A 16,090-nucleotide genomic window follows, 5' to 3' on the forward strand; every position below is an offset into this window, starting at 1 on the left:
GCAGAAAAAGACCCGTCTTTGGTATATACAAACTCAGAGTAATCTTTTACACTTTCTTCATCCAAGAGGTCGCGAAAATGCGGCGTTGCTGTACCAAACGTGAGGTACGGTACTGTAGCACTAAGGACCGATTCATGCCACCTCCGTGCTAACTCCGCAGCCTCAATATCTGAATAGTGCATCATTGAGTCACCCCACTACTCTCCTAGACAGCCATTCCTTTCCACCTTGCCGTCCCAAGTGCACTCACGTCTCCCGGCGCGCGCTCCGTTAATCGGCAGCTAATATATTCTAAACGTCGACCTCGCCGTCAAAGGGCCGGCACGCTTTCTGCCATCTGACCGCCGTCGGGTACTCAGACGAAGCTATATAACAGCCACCGGGCTCCCAACGCGACGGTAACGCTGACGCAGAACACCGCCCAAGATGCCCGCCCTCGAACTAATCGACCACTCGCCCAGCAATCCCACACCATCCCCGCCTATCCCCACCGCTTCCAACGTTGTGCTCATTGACAACTACGACTCGTTCACCTGGAATGTCTACCAGTACCTCGTCTTTGAAGGCGCGAAAGTGACTGTATACCGAAATGACGAAATTACGCTCGAAGATCTCATCGCGAAAAACCCTACACAACTGGTAATCAGCCCAGGTCCAGGACACCCTGAGAAGGATGCAGGCATTAGCAATGCGGCCATCAAGCACTACAGCGGCAAGATTCCGATTTTCGGCGTGTGCATGGGCGAGTGAGTTCTCGGTTCCCAGTGGGCGCAACAGGCGGGGCAGTGCTGACACAACCAAGACAGTGCATTTTCTACAGCTACGGCGGTACCGTAGACGTCACAGGCCAGGTCCTGCACGGCAAAACGTCGCCTCTCAAGCACGACGGCAAGGGCGTCTTTGCAGGCGTCTCGCAAAATGTTCCCGTTACGCGCTACCATTCCCTCGCCGGCACCCACGGCACTCTCCCAGACTGCCTCGAGGTCACTGCGACCATACCCGCGAACGAAGATGCCGAAGTCAAGGAAGTCATTATGGGCGTGCGACACAAGGAATACGTCATGGAGGGTGTACAGTTCCACCCAGAGAGCATCTTGACAGAGGACGGTCGCCTCATGGTGAGGAACTTCCTAAAGATGCAGGGAGGCACCTGGGCCGAGAACGAGCGACTGCAGAAAGAGGCACATGCCCAAGCAGTCGGAGCTGGTTCCAACGGCACAGCAGCCGGCGCAAAGAAGGACAAGCAGACATCCATATTGGAGAAGATCTACGACCACCGCAGGGCCTCGGTCGCTAAGCAGAAGGAGATTCCGTCCCAACGACCCAGTGATCTACAGGCTGCGTATGATCTCAACCTAGCGCCTCCTCAAATCAACTTCCCCGAGCGCCTCAGGCAATCGCCCTTCCGACTGTCACTCATGGCCGAGATCAAGCGCGCATCGCCATCCAAAGGCATAATCTCGCTATCCGCATGCGCTCCCGCTCAAGCAAGGCTGTACGCAAAGGCCGGTGCAAGCACGATATCCGTACTGACTGAGCCGGAATGGTTCAAGGGTAGCATTGACGATCTCAAAGCCGTTCGACAAAGCTTAGAAGGCATGCCGAACCGCCCCGCCGTCCTGCGCAAGGAGTTCATCTTCGAGGAATACCAGATCCTGGAAGCTAGGCTCGCGGGTGCTGATACAGTGTTGCTAATCGTCAAGATGCTGGATGAAGCAGTCTTGAAGAAACTCTACGACTACTCCCGATCACTTGGAATGGAGCCTCTCGTCGAGGTCCAGAACGCGGAAGAAACGGAGATTGCGGTCAAGCTGGGCGCTCAGGTCATTGGTGTGAACAACCGTAACCTTGTGAACTTCGAGGTTGACATGGAGACTACCAACCGTCTAATCAACATGGTTCCAAAAGAGACGATCTTGTGTGCGCTAAGCGGTATTGCCGGGCCCAAGGATGTCGAACCATACATCAAGAGTGGAGTTGGCGCAGTTTTGGTGGGTGAAGCGCTGATGCGCGCATCCGACACCGCTCAGTTCATCGCGGAGCTTCTGGGTGGCTCATCCACCAAGAAGACGGGAACAGCATCAAGCCCGATGGTGAAGATCTGTGGTACTCGCAGTGCTGAGGCCGCAAAAGCCGCGATCGAAGCAGGAGCTGACCTCATCGGCATGATCCTCGCGCCAGGAACCAAGCGAACAGTCACAGCTGAGACAGCTGTGGAAATCTCGGAAACCGTACACAAGACCAGAAAGCCTGTGGTCTCGAAATCCGGGCTGCTTGCTGAATCAAAGTCCGCCACCGATTTCTTTGAGCACGGCGCAGCACGACTGGTGTCAAGTGACAGTCATGCGCTTCTCGTAGGCGTGTTCCGAAACCAGTCTCTAGAGTACGTACTTGAGCAGCAGCGACTGCTGAATCTAGACGTTGTACAATTCCATGGCCAGGAGCCATTGGAGTGGGCAAAGCTTGTCCCGGTTCCTGTCTTGAGAGCATTCAATCCGCAGAATCTTGGCATTGGCTCAAGAGGGTATCACGCCCTACCACTTCTAGATGCAGGATCCGGTGGCTCGGGTCAGCAACTAGATCTCTCAGATGTCAAGGCAGTATTCGCGAAAGATGACGGTATCAAGGTCATATTAGCAGGAGGATTGAACCCCGAAAACGTCCAAACTACGCTCGCGGGACTCGATGAGTATCGGGATCGCGTGCATGCTGTCGACGTCAGCAGCGGTGTGGAGGAAGATGGCAAGCAAAGTCTGGATAAGATACGGGCATTCATTAAGGCAGCCAAGAATCAGTAGTGGCTGTTCAGAACACGACTACTGAAGCTGAAGCTGATCTTCGGTGTTATCGAATGTAACAAAATGAACAGCATCCTTCTGATCTCTTGTTGAATACTCTTTTTGCTTATCTATCTCTTACGAGTCAGAAAGCCCAAGGTTCTGATAATGGTGGTTTGTGCCGCCGCAAATAGCGGCCTGGAGTCGCTTTGTCGGCGTCTCTTACCTCTTGATGGTACCCGCACGGTCCCGGCAAACGCTATATCACTTCGACCGCTGCCCACCACCACAAGGTAAGACCAACGAGGGTCTCGCCAGATTTAGACCCTCAGTCTGGATATCATAAGCCTTCATCCACGTCGTCAAGCAAGTTTACACACCATCACTCCTACACTCTACAATCCAAACACCGCGCCGCTACAATGGGTGTGTTGGACAAGCTTACTATTGCCGTCGTCGGTACCCATCCCCACGATGCCAAACAGATCAAAACCTGGATCGAGCGAAACGGCGGCAAATACTCTGCGAAGATCAACAAGAGCGTCACCCACCTCATCGCCAGTAAAGAAGCATACAAGAAACCCGCCGACGCTGTACAACAAGCCACCGACCTCAACATCCACGTAGTCAGCTATGACTGGTTCGACGACTCATTGCAAGCGAAGAAGAAGTTGGGCACTAGGAAGTACACGTGGGAGGTGCTTATGAAAGAGAGGAGGAAGAAGAAAGAGCTCAAGAGGATAGGTACTCTGGCCGATGGCAGTAAGTTCAGGAAAGGCTGTGAGAACATCAAAGGGTTGACTGGATCAGGTACGTTGAAAACATCTCGTGTTGTTGCGAGAAAGCCGAGGAAGAGCAAGAGCTTCTTCTTTGCCACGTCTGCCCCGTCAGTTCCTTCAATCCCCTTCATTTCCGCGAAAGAAGACCTCTTGCGTAGGAGGGCGGAAAGGGAGGCTGCATTGGCTGAGGATGCTGGAGCTGGAGCTGGAGCTTGTGAGGACCGGGCAAAGAACCCTGAAGTCATCAATGACACCCCGAGCCCGGCAAATCAATTCTCAAAGCCTGTCGTTTCAACCCAGACACCTCCCAAGAAGCCTGAGCCCTCCGCTACCTCCAGAAAAGTTTCACAGGCTAAGATTTCTCGTCACTGGAAAGAGGACTACCATTACTATCAAGATACGGACGGCTTCGAGTACAAGATTGTTCTTGTACGCCAGGACAATCCCTCCCTTCAAGTTGGTTCTGCACATGTAAGTTCTGACCGTATAAACTGCCAATAAGACATGAACTGACCTCGCATGCCTGCCTCCACAGTACCACATTGGGCTATTGCAGAGTCATACAAAACCGCATGTGTACTGGGCGCTTGTACAATACAAGCCCGCTAAGGTGTTACCCCACGCAGAAAAAGAAGAGAAGGCAGATGTGAAGCAACAAGTGTCTGTTATCAACGACATCACTCAGCACCCTGAAGCAAGCCGTCTGCTTTCCATCGTCACCAAGCCAGCTCCAACGCCAGAGGCTCCGTACAACGGCGAGTTATGTCCCCGCGGCAGCGACTTCGCCACCGCATCCCGCTCCTTCCGCCACGCTTTCCGCGACCTTACCCTCCTCTCCTGGGAGGAACGTTTCGACGACAAGACCATGCAAAAAGCGCGCGCTCAACTCCTCAACATCGAGCCCTTCTGGTACGGAAAACCGAAAATGGGCATGCCAATGGGCAAGTAGTATCCCACCTGCACCTCAACATGATACATCTGCTGACCTCCTACCCCAATTTTTAGGCCTCCTACCCCAGTCCCCAAGCATGTACACAGGCACAACCTCCGGCCTCGAAGTCCTCGGCGACATATCCGACACCTACGTCCGCGGCACCTCTCTCCTCCCCTCGATCTCGCACCCCCTCACCCGCCACGGCTTCATCGGCGGCCCCATCCACCGCGACGCCGAAGACGCCCGCAGAGCCGAAGAAGCCCGTCTCCAAGCCCTCGCCGACGCGGAAGAAGTTGAAAAGCGCAAGGCTGGTCTACTACGCGCGAGGGACATGAAAGTCAACCATAACCGGCCCATGTTCAACGGGTCGATGGGTCGACCGACCGTGGATGCGTATGGCCAGCATATCAGTTATAGGGGCGATGGCGGGGTGAGTAAGTACACGGTGCCGATGCCGGTTGGCGGGAGTGGGAATGCGAATAGGGGGTTTGTGGCGCCGGAGTTTGCTCATCTTTTGGCGGGGGCGAAGAAGGAGGGAAGGCCTTGGCCGAGTCAGAGGGATGATCGAGGGGGATGAGTGAGGGGGTTTGGTGCTGGATGAGCGTTCGAGAAAGAGGCTAGGTATGGTTTCTTGGGCGTGGGGAGGTTGTCGGGCATGTTTATGTCGTGGTTATTCTCTTTACAGCACAGCGGTGGTTCGGAAGCTAGGCATACACTTTGACACTAGCTATCTCGAATCAACATTGCAGTAGCAAGTTGCATCGAAGTTGCTCTGTGGGTTGTGCTCGCTCGATGAGGTAATGCGCTAACCCCATACTACTAGAGTTGAAGCCGTCATAAGATTAGGTGCCAAAAGCTCATAACACAGACCAAAACCCACGAGCGGAAGCTCATGCAGAGTTCTGGCAGTAGATTCCCTTTCCTGTTATCTTCAAGGCCTTTGCAGTCGTTTCATACGCAGTGATAATCTTCAAATAGCGTATTCTCGGGTTCACACAGTCTGGACATCAAAATGTCAACGGCGCTCTTGTGGAACGTGTTCTGAGGCGTCAGATGCGTATAAAAGATATCTCGCTGTGTACAGTACACCTCCCCTCGCCCACCCAAAAACACCCTTTCCACCCAAAACAACGTTAATCCTTCCACATGTCCGCGGCTTCTGCGCCTTTGTCCTGTCCAGCAGAGTCGATCCAAAACGCCAACTTTCCGGCCTATGTGTAGACCACGACGTCGACAGTCGTTGCAACAAATCACGATATGCGTTGTGATTTTTACCGTTGACATTTATCTCTTGCTCCCAAAAGCCGACAAGAACGGGCTGATGTAGTTTCTTGGACGGCCTGCGCCCATGTAAAACCTTCGCTCTGCGTGCAACGTTATCCATCAACCTCCACAGCAAAACTCATCTTTACAAAAAGCGCCGGGTCACCTTCGCCATGTCTCTGCCTTCCGCGCCCTCGTCTCTAAGTCCAACCCGACTCAAAAGTCCCAACGTGTACTAAATGTGCGAAGCACGACGTGGAGCCTGTACATAAGAGTCCAGTCAAAAGACATGTCTTCCTTGCGCAAGCTCAGATACTGTTATTACAAATTGCATCCTGATGAGGTCATGGCAGTACCGCCAGAGCATGCGGACATATAAAGCACACGCCGTTCTCTCTAGGCTTCCTTCACATCCACACAAAATTTACCTTTTTACTAAAAAAACACACACTGTCCCCTATGTCTGCGTCTTTCGCGCCTTCATCGTAAATCTGGTTCGACCCGAAAGCACGAAACTCACACATCATGTAGCAACGCGAGGCCTGGGGTTTCGTTCAAAGTCGACGAGCAGTACTTCATGCCTTCGTTGCGCGTTCTCGTGATTGCTTTATCAAAAACGGAACAGGCAAGTGTATGACAGCGCTGCTCTGGAGTGCGAGTATATAAACTCAACGCCATCTTGGTCTCCCTTTCTTCTTACATGGACGACAGCTAACCTTTATCAAAAACCAAATTGAAAGGCTACAATGTCTGTGTTCTCCGCGGCTTCGTCGCAAGTCCGGCTACACCCAAAAGACCTCACAGTCAAGTGCATATGGCCGAGTGGAACCTCGGCTTTTGTTCAAAATACACATGTGGATATCCATGGCGTTTGGAGACGCTTCCTGGCCCTTGGTATCAGATTAGGAAGAGTTAGCTTCATGGCGGTGCTGCCCAGGACTGTGGCTATATAAACTTCGCTCATCGCCGGCCCTTCATGTCTTCATCATGCCACTTTCAGAGTGCATTTTCCAAAACGTGTTGTCGAATGGATCATGTCCTTCGTCGGCCTCCTGTCTTATTCTACTGCGTCTCAAAACGGCAGGAGAAGACGCTTATGGGGTTTTTCGCTTTCCAAAAAGTCACAGACAAAGAACATGATCAAGCGTTGCACTTCATGCCGTATTCTGGTATCGAAAACTAAAATGCTTGACTGAGCTATGTATGTCTGTCTCTTTCTCTGCGGTACTTCATGTGATCGGAGATGGTGGAAGAAACTTGGTAGTTTCATTTATCCTCAAAGCGAAATGCAAGCAAGTGATGCGCAGTGTTTATGCCTGACAGCACATGTCCAGTGCGGTGTGGCAGCAACACGGCGACAGCGAGCGACCGAAACAGGGTCTCGCCATTGGGATGAGCTAGGTGTGCGAGCGAAAAGGCGACCCGGTGCAGTCAAGGGCGGTGCGCCTTCGGGGCAATCTTCAAAAGGGAATTCCAAGAATGCAATGCTTGCGTGTGGTGAAGCAGGCGTCGTCATATGTGAAGATGCGCGACTCAAAAAGTCACCTGGCGGAGATTGATGTGAAGAAAGAGCCCTGGAGCGCACATTGCATTGATGCGAAAAGTCGAACGCCGTCGACCATTATTCAAGTCCTTGGCCGTAGCCCCCAAAGTCTCGGCCGACATATCCATGCCCTCCCAGTATCCAACCCAACCAAAAGAAAAGAAGACACGATCTATATGCCGCAAACCAAACACGCGCACGCAAATGCCATGCTATGTTACAAGCGGTCTATACGTCTATGCCAAACAGCACTCGCATGTATAGGTAATGACCGTCATCGCCAGACCGATCGCTCGTCGACGAAGAAGAGGAAGAAGGTGTCGGGGGTATCGCAGAAGTATGTAATTCGTAATCGTCCTCGCTCAAACGATGAGCAGCTTCTCAACGTTCTCGCCCGCGCTGCGCTCGCTCATGCGGTTCCACGCGGCGTAGGTGAGGACACCGCAGGCGGCCCACATGACGGGGACGGCGGCTTCGGCGCCAGCTGAAACGCACGTTAGTACGGTTACTTCATTTTTGCGATGTTTCTTTTCATGACGTACTTGGGCGCTCGGCCTGCGCGGCCATCTCCATGACGCGTGCTGCGCTGCTGGTTGAGCTGGAGGAGTTGGCGCGGATGGTGGCGGGTGCGATGCGCTTGCCGGCGAAGGCTGCGGTTATGGGGACGCGGGTGGCGATGCGTGCGAACATGATGTTGATGTGAGTTGTTGAGGTTTGAGAATGTAATATCGAGGAAACCGAGTTTATGTAGCGACAAGTGGCGATGTGAGTAATCCCAGCAATGACACGTATAAACAAACGATAGTCGTCGTCAAGTAAGTCCTCTTGAATGATAGTGAACGTGCGTAGTCGTAGTTTGAGTGAATCCGGGGAAAGAGGACACAGACACGGAACACGGTTTATATAAAGAAAGTGGGCCTGGGGAAGGAGTTGACAGGGCTGAAGGGAAAGGAGGCGAGGCCGGAGATGGCGCGAGCAGAAAATTTAGGGGCGGTGAGCGATCCGTGCAGGGATGTGCCAGGTCGAGATAGGCTTGGCCGCCAGCACGTGAGTGGGTCGGGTGCGGAAATAGCAATGCGAGAGTCTGGGGTAGCCGTCACTTTCGAGGAAGTCACGGCCCTTGCATCACGCGGTCTGAGCTCATGGTGATAAGTCTTGAAGATGATGCATTAACGCATCGCGATTGAATGCTGTTGAAGATAAGGCTCTCCAAGCTCCGCCGGCTCTATCTCGCAAAGAGCCGCAGAGACCCTGCTTTGAGATCGGCACTGCGGTGCATCCCCGGCCTTCTAGACGAATCTACCGAGAATTAACCTGCCCTCGCCACCCCCAGTCTCAACAACGATTCAACAACAAATCCAATAAACGCTTTTCCTCATGCTATTCATCGGCATTCGTTGTAGCAATCATGAAAACCTCCACTCCTATGTAGGAAGAACCTCGTGTTATATGTCGTACTTAACGAACTCGCCATGTAGACATTGATTTGCAACCAAACACTACCTACGTACTAAAGTAAGGGCAAGCCCTTCAAGGAAATTCTCCTTCAAGCATGCTAAGAGAAAGATACCAAGTGAATGTTGCACTAATCTCAGACTCATGCCTCCACTCAGTAGTTCTGCCACAGAAAGTCCTCAAGCTTCCTCCCTTCGCACACCTTCACAACCGCGTCTCTCGTCATGACCACCAGGGGCTCTTCGCGCAATACACGTTTCCACTGCTTTCGATTGCCCAACGCCGCGCCGTCGACGTGGGCCATTAACATCCGAACACAAGTCATCGCCGAGTTGATGTCCTTGTGTATGTGAAGCACCCCGCTTCTATCGTGTGAATGGCATTCCGCATCCCATAACGTAGGCCCGTAGTCACCGCAGCTAGCCGCGATGGCGAGCAGTATCTCAGAGCAAAGACGAAGAACTGCAAAACAGTTCAGCCGGGCTATTGGAGAGGTACCTTCGTACTCTGGTGCAATGATATCTTGCGCGCGACGAACAAGCTCCGATGGCGGATAGTCGGTGTAGATACTGCGGTCGCCTTTGTCGCGATCAAGTCTCCGAGTGATGTTTGGATCCCCAGTGAGTTTAGCCCAAAGCTGCGGGGTGGGACAGTAAAGGTTGGCAAAGCTGTCTTGTGCGTAAAGGCCCATCTCGCGTATGCCGAGTCTCTTGTCTGCAGAAAACGCTTGACGAGGTTCTTTCCTCGGAGCAGGCCCTAAAATGGTGTGAGACTCTGTCAGCTTTTGTATGATCTTTGCACCACAGAAGAGCTCGAAGACGTTCGTAAACTTCGCCCTCGGCCTCTGCTTCCCTGCGAAAAGGACATCATTGAATAGCACGCACAGATGCTCGAGCAGCGGGATCTGAGGGCATTCAACATCGATTTGCTGCAGCATGTTGTAGACATGCATGACAGCGCCGAAGATGTCTTGATCGTTCAGGATTTCGAGACCGATCCAAAGCGCAAAGTCGGTCATGGCGCACATATAGCTTCCCATGACCCAGGGCGATTGGGAATAAAGATCAAACTTTTTGTCAGCCAGGAACTTATCCATATGCAACCTGGTAAGCGCTAGACATCGATTGGTATTACGGTGGAAGTCGATATTGGGTCCGTCTTTGGCATGGAGCGCCGAGACTGCGCGAAGCATCTCGTTCGCTCGACTCAGTACCATGATCCGACAGTTTGGCGGAGTCTTCCCCATGTTCTCGCATTCATGGACAAAGCTACGCCCGCTTTCAATGAGCATGTGGGCTATCACCAAGCTCGACACTGTCATCGCCTTTTCCCTGATGTCATGCATCAGAGGAAGTGCTACAGGGTGCTGTATAAACCCTATGTTGTTAGACCAATTGCGGAAGAACGATTTGTCGTTACCAAATTCTGGCTGCCACGCTTCATAGGCCGGGTGTTGGGTAACACTCTTGACCATCGATGCAAGCAACAAACGATCCTGGGCATAACGGTCGGCGCAAATTCTCATGCCTGCTTCTGAGCGGTCTGATTCGAGGAGTTGACATCCTTCCATCGAAGCGAACTCGGTGATCGCCTGAGCAAAATCTTTTCTGGTCTTCTGCTCCTCGGATGAGTTCGGAAAGAAAGATTCGAATCGGCGACGCTCGTTCTCGAAACCTGGGGGGGGTATCTCCTGTCTTGACGAAAGCATCCAGAACTGCACCTGCCCAAAGAAGACCAGCGCCATGAGTGAACTCGACAAATGATGAAGTCGACGGATATCCGCCCAGATCTGCCGATGCTAATTCGTCTGCACTGATATCCGATCGAAGACCACCATAGTCCCCAACTTCCCGGAATACGCCCCGTTGGCACGTAACTGGCTTTCCTTCTTTGTAGTTGAATCGTCTCACGAAATGCTGAGCAAGGTTCGTCAGCCAGCCGGCAGTCGTGAGGTTTATGTCACCAGCCGCAAAAGACTTCCAAATCGTCTTCGTAATCTCCACGACGGCCTGAAGTTCTGCAATGTAGGTTGCCGTGGCAATGGCGTCCTCGATAGGGTCTTCTACGATGGCGGATCGGTCAGGGCTGGGCGTCGGAAGGCTGTCTTGCCAGTATTCGGTTGCGGAAACGTCTAATTCTTCCTCTACTTCTATTAGCCCAATCAGCGCCTCAAAGCTATTCGTAGTAGCTGGAGTGGATACGTCCGGCGATGCGTTCGATGCGCTCTTTGGACTCTTCCTCTTCTGCCTCGACTTTGGCATCAGCAACGCGTAGGCTTCAGCCAAGGTCTCGTTGAAGACTTTATGACGCTGCGTCGAGTCTTGAACCTCTTGCGTGGAGGATGGCAATGCCTCGTAGTACCTGGTCAACTTGCTGCGGTTTAATATGACGGTCTTGAAAGCCATTTGAATATCGACGGGTGGTTTCTTACCCATGCTTGCGGCCTTGCGCGCGCGTTCGGCGATCTGGCGCACTGTCAATTCTGCGGCGGGTGTCTGTTCTTCTTCCTCCGGGCTGCATTGTACGTTGGGTGTAGCTAGCAGGTCAAAAGAGACGAGCCAATCGATGACGATTGAAGTTCCGCGCTTGTACGTGCGATAGACGTCGGAGAGGGTAGGTGGCAGTCGCTCGGACGTTTTCGCGGAGGCAGGCGCAGACATCGTGGGGTAAGTTGAAGCGACGGGCCTGTAAGTCGTGATGCTGTTCGTACTGAGTTTGGAGTTGTATGAGTCGGGGAAAGGCGAAGGTCTGGATATTGTAGTTGTTTTCAACGGAAGGGGAGCTTGCGATTTTGTAGTTCAGCGAAACGTAGAAAACCCATCTTAGGCAGCCATGCATGCAACATCACACACGTGACTGGCTGTGGGAGTTTAGCGCAGCACCATCCCATGGTTCAGCGCAATCCTGTTGGAGAGTGGAACCATGCATGTAAATCGTGAGGGTTGCAAAGCCTACAAGTGGTCCCGCGCAGAACGCTGTCGTATGACCCATGGGTCGCCATCAAGCTAACCACCGAATGCACACGTCTTCCATCAAGGCTCGTGTCGCATGATTGACGAGAATCTGCGCCATAAGTCTGATCGCAGCGTTTCGACTTCAAGGAAGGTGCTGCGGTTGTGCAGCAATGATGGTTCGTCGCTCGACGCGTCCAGCATCGCGAAGCGTCGTTGCGCCTTCGAGAAAGGGGAAAGCGCGAGTGTTGCACATGCGAGTGGTTGCCATTACAGCCGTGCTACCTACACAGTGGAAGTTTCGAATGCGCGTAAAAGATGGGAACACACGCAGCAACAATACAGTGACAGTGCCTGGGATGAAAGGCTCCCGCGGAACATGTGCGGGGAGATTGTCCGGCGGGCTAGCGCGCCAAGCATTCGATCGATCAGGCTAGTCTGGCTCTCCCTGCACATGTGACGAAACGGAAGGAACGAGCTTTCGGATACACATCAACATGCGAGCAAAGTTCCGTTTCCTCAATCAACAGCGACAATGATTGCACATATACTCAGCTGAGACGTGTTCCTTCCGGCTGACCGGTCCATTGAATATACGACACTATCACTGAACTATCCACTAAACCCACCGTGGCTGCCTCACATGTCCTTCCATAAGTAATCCTCCGGCTTGACGTCTCCACAAACTTTGACCATAGCGTCACGTAGGAGAGCCAAACACTCATCTCTCCTGGCCCGTTTCAGCCCCACAGCTCCAGACTTCAAGTCTTTTTGATCAATGAAGAGCCTGGCCTGTTCCAAGAACACATTGGCTGCTTTCACGGTGTTCGATGAAACGTCAGGAACGCACTCAACCCCAGAAGTCTCCTCGATGGTCCTCAGCCATAGTTGCATATCTTCTGGTAGACCCCCTGGCTTCGAGACGCGGCCAGCAACATCCTTGAAGAAGTCGAGCATCAGGTCCACAACGGCGAAGAAGTTAACCTTTGCTACCGGGAATGGTCCCTCGAACTCCGGCAGTATGTGGTCTTTCGCGCGAAGTAGGATCTCGGAAGGCGTGAATTGGGCCAGGATATTTGGTCTAACATCGTGCTTTCTGTTCAACAGCCGCTTGTCCGTAATCTTGACCAGAAACTTGGTTTCCAGGTGGCATTGATATAGCATGGTCTGGGTTGCGAAGTCGGAGATGTTCCATATACCGATCGGAGGGGTGTCTCGAACGTTCTTCGTTCTCTCAGCCATCCGTTTCAACCCGGCGATCTCCGGCATTCCATTTCTCGTATACAACACCCCCTGGCCATTAGTGACTCGAGCCATGTTATCGAAGTTGGATGTGGGCCGTCCTTGGGAATGCGGAAAGATTCCCGGGCTGAGAATGTCACAAAGATGCTCCAGGATGGGAATGCGGGGGCAAGAGAACCCGATTTGTTGAAGCATATTGTACATGTGCAGCATGTTGGAGAGACATCCGTCCTCATTAAGCGGCCAGCTACCAACCAACATGTTGCGCGCCGCGATGGTCGCCATGTAGCTCCCTGCAACCCATGGTGCTTGCGAGTATAAGTCAAACACCTTGAGGGAAGTGAATTTGTCCAGCTGTTTAACTGTGAGTTTAGCCTTGGGGTACCAACAGTCTAATATCTCGGCCTTGACCGGGTCTTTTCCCGCTTCAAGTAGTTTTACGATCGCGTTCCGATTGTTCTTGGCGAATGACAAGACTTTAATCCGACTGTTGGTACTACGCAGATACTCGGTAGGTTTCGATGGAATGAAGCTTCGACAGCTCTCTATGAATAAGTGTACCCCCATGATGAGACTAGTCCGCATTACCATCTTGGGTTTTTGAGCTTCTTTGAATAGCCATAAGAGTGGGACGCTTAGCGGAAACTGGAGATTGTCCTCGCCATACGAATCCTTCATCCAATTGCTTCTGCAACTCGCCGAATTCATCATTTCCTCAAAAGGCAAGGCCGACAACGGATGTCGATAGATGCTTCGGCACATAGATCGCATGATTTCTTGATCATGATGGTATCGTTCGTTTGCGATGTCCGTGAGCTTTTGGACATGCTCAGCGACAGTATTAGTCTCTTTCGTTGGAAGGTAGGCCAGGATCGAGTCGACGAAGTCCTGCTTAAGGGCCTTCTGTTGCGAGTGCGCCTTAAAGTAATCTTCAAATTTGCGGCGCTCCACAACGTCCAAAGACTCGTCTTTTGCTCTGATTAGCGCCCCAAATTGACAAAATTCGTTGTATGGCCAGATGAGACCGTAGCCGTTAGTTAGATCTTGGAAGACATCATCCTCATGGCCTAATCTGAACCCTTCAGGGTCCTCCAACCACCTGGGCACAAAGCTGCCTCTTGCTTCTTCCGGTTTGTCTTTTCCATGGAAAAAGGACCCCAACAGTGCGTCATGTTGATCCGTAACGGGTGATTGTGAACGAATCCATTCGATCAAGTAATTCTGGACCATGTTCGTGAGCGAACCTGCAGCAGCCAGAGATATCTCACCAGCAGCAACAGACTTCCACAAACTCTTGATCGTCTCGACTGTAGTCTGAAGCTCTGTAACGTAGGTATGCAGCGCAACAGCTTCGCCAACGGAGTCGTCGGTGATGGAAGAGTTGGCGGAGTTACCCGGGGCTTCAGCTTGCCAAAAGTCTGATGCGCAGGCGTCGAAATCGGGCTCCTCCTCAACAATATGAGCTAGAGTTTCGAATGAGTTGACGGTAGGTGTCGCTTGCGAAACATTCGTGATTGGCCTCTTCGGTTTGCCCTTTGGTGACTCTGGCGGGAAGAGAATCGAATACGCCTGGGCGAGAGTCTCATTGAAGACCTTGTGACGCGTTGTCGCCGCGATGGTATCAGCCGACGCTGTAGGGAGACGATCGTAATACTTGGTGAGCTTGTTACGGTTGACGAGAACGACCTTGAACGCGTCATGAATCGTTTGTGGAGGGTTACGTTTGCTTTTCGAGGCTTTCTTCGCTTTCTCCAGCAGTTGCTTGATGGTAATGGCATTAGCTGCTGATACTGGCGTGGGGCTCCTGTCGAATGATGTAAGCCATTCCAGTACCAAACAGGTTCCGCGCTTGTACGTCTGGTATACGGTAAACAGGGTTGACGGCAGCCGATCGTTGCTGGTGGGAGTCGATGTAGCCATCTTGATGGTTTATCAGCGTACAGGGGATTACGTTTCTTATAATGTAGCCACAAAGCATGAAAGACAACTTTTCGTTCAACTATTGTCGGTTCTACCGCTATCGGTCGAGCTGGATGATGCAACCATGGTTCGCTCCATGAGTCACTCCCAGACACATAGCGCACGACCTTACCTCGCCCAGATCACGGAAGGTGCACTTCGCTCTGCGGAACCTCTGTGATGTCTTGAGGTCGCGAGGAGAAGATATCTCACCAAAAGCGCGTCAAACTAAACACAATAAGCCATCGTAGCCGCCTCACTGATGCGTGATGGCGCGCGTAGCTGCCAAAAACGTGCCACCTCGAGGCTGCGGGAAGGAGACATCGCACCCGATGCGCGCACAACTTGACACAATAAACCGGTGTAGGCGCCTCGCTGAAGCGTAATGTCGTGGGTAGATCAAACCGTCTCAATCCTGCGAGGCGACGACATCCCACTCTAAGCGCGCAAACCTCGATACAACAAACCAATGTAGGCGCCTCACTGCACCTCAATTTTGCGCATGGACCAAGAAAATCCGGGAGCGATACCATCAGTGCAAAAGCCGAGGTGATGACTGGATGCAGCAACTGAGCCATCCGTGGAACGAAGATGACTCCCCAGCCGCGCTAGCCTACATGCGGACCATCACACACAGCGATTGCCATCAGGGACGGAGGCGATGTCAGCGAGTAATGCGCACATCCCATGGCTGATATGAATGTGATAGCCATTGGCAGAGGGTAATTCTCGAGGTTGCGCTGTGCGAAGAAGCGGCTCAAAGTGCGCGCACGCTTGCAAACGTCATCGACCAGAGGACAGCACAGTAATGGCCATCGCGACTGCCCAAAATCAGCGAATAGTCCTGAGTGTTAATGGATGACACGAATGCGGCAACGGCGATAGATGGCTCTCGAGGGTATCTGAGTGAAGAAGGTGCTCAAAGTCCACGCGCGCCTAGAGCAGTCGTCAACAAGAGTGAAGCGCAACGATAGCCATCAGAACTGATAGATCTCAGCGTAATGCACAAATCCCATCGTCTTGCTGATCGGAATGCGGCAACGGCGATAATTGACTTGCGAGGGTACGCTGTGCGAGGATGCAGCTCAGGGTCTTCGCTCCGGCAGACGTCATCGAGGGAAGCACAGACACCATGGAAGAAGGCGCGCCTGTGGACTCATGTTCTATGGAGTGAATTAATATCTGAC

At 52.5% G+C, this 16,090-nt stretch overlaps 5 protein-coding genes across 5 annotated transcripts; 3 read left to right on the forward strand and 2 right to left on the reverse strand.

Annotated features, from left to right (window-relative positions):
• Positions 1 to 738: 738 nt before the first annotated feature.
• On the forward strand, positions 739 to 2,798 carry TRP1 (bifunctional tryptophan synthase trp1; the record flags this gene model as incomplete). The annotated part of the gene is made up of 2 exons (XM_049347041.1): positions 739 to 746; positions 803 to 2,798. 2 exons carry the CDS (start codon positions 739 to 741, stop codon positions 2,796 to 2,798), a joined length of 2,004 nt encoding a protein of 667 aa, XP_049195996.1.
• A 401-nt stretch (positions 2,799 to 3,199) lies between these two features.
• On the forward strand, positions 3,200 to 4,057 carry J4E93_009148 (uncharacterized protein; the record flags this gene model as incomplete). The annotated part of the gene is made up of 2 exons (XM_049347042.1): positions 3,200 to 3,205; positions 3,263 to 4,057. The coding sequence occupies 2 exons, from the start codon at positions 3,200 to 3,202 to the stop codon at positions 4,055 to 4,057; spliced, it is 801 nt and encodes a 266-aa protein (XP_049195997.1).
• Positions 4,058 to 4,128: 71 nt separating this feature from the next.
• On the forward strand, positions 4,129 to 4,505 carry J4E93_009149 (uncharacterized protein; the record flags this gene model as incomplete). Its single annotated transcript, XM_049347043.1, has 2 exons — positions 4,129 to 4,132; positions 4,201 to 4,505. 2 exons carry the CDS (start codon positions 4,129 to 4,131, stop codon positions 4,503 to 4,505), a joined length of 309 nt encoding a protein of 102 aa, XP_049195998.1.
• A 5,685-nt stretch (positions 4,506 to 10,190) lies between these two features.
• J4E93_009150 (uncharacterized protein) lies at positions 10,191 to 11,641 on the reverse strand (the record flags this gene model as incomplete). The annotated part of the gene is made up of 2 exons (XM_049347044.1): positions 10,191 to 11,436; positions 11,634 to 11,641. The coding sequence occupies 2 exons, from the start codon at positions 11,639 to 11,641 to the stop codon at positions 10,191 to 10,193; spliced, it is 1,254 nt and encodes a 417-aa protein (XP_049195999.1).
• Positions 11,642 to 12,341: 700 nt separating this feature from the next.
• On the reverse strand, positions 12,342 to 14,864 carry J4E93_009151 (uncharacterized protein; the record flags this gene model as incomplete). The annotated part of the gene is made up of 1 exon (XM_049347045.1): positions 12,342 to 14,864. The coding sequence occupies one exon, from the start codon at positions 14,862 to 14,864 to the stop codon at positions 12,342 to 12,344; it is 2,523 nt and encodes an 840-aa protein (XP_049196000.1).
• Positions 14,865 to 16,090: the final 1,226 nt, after the last annotated feature.

This window comes from Alternaria ventricosa (genome assembly GCF_023758065.1).
Source record: "Alternaria ventricosa strain BMP 2768 chromosome Unknown scaffold_19, whole genome shotgun sequence".
NCBI lineage: Eukaryota > Fungi > Ascomycota > Dothideomycetes > Pleosporales > Pleosporaceae > Alternaria > Alternaria ventricosa.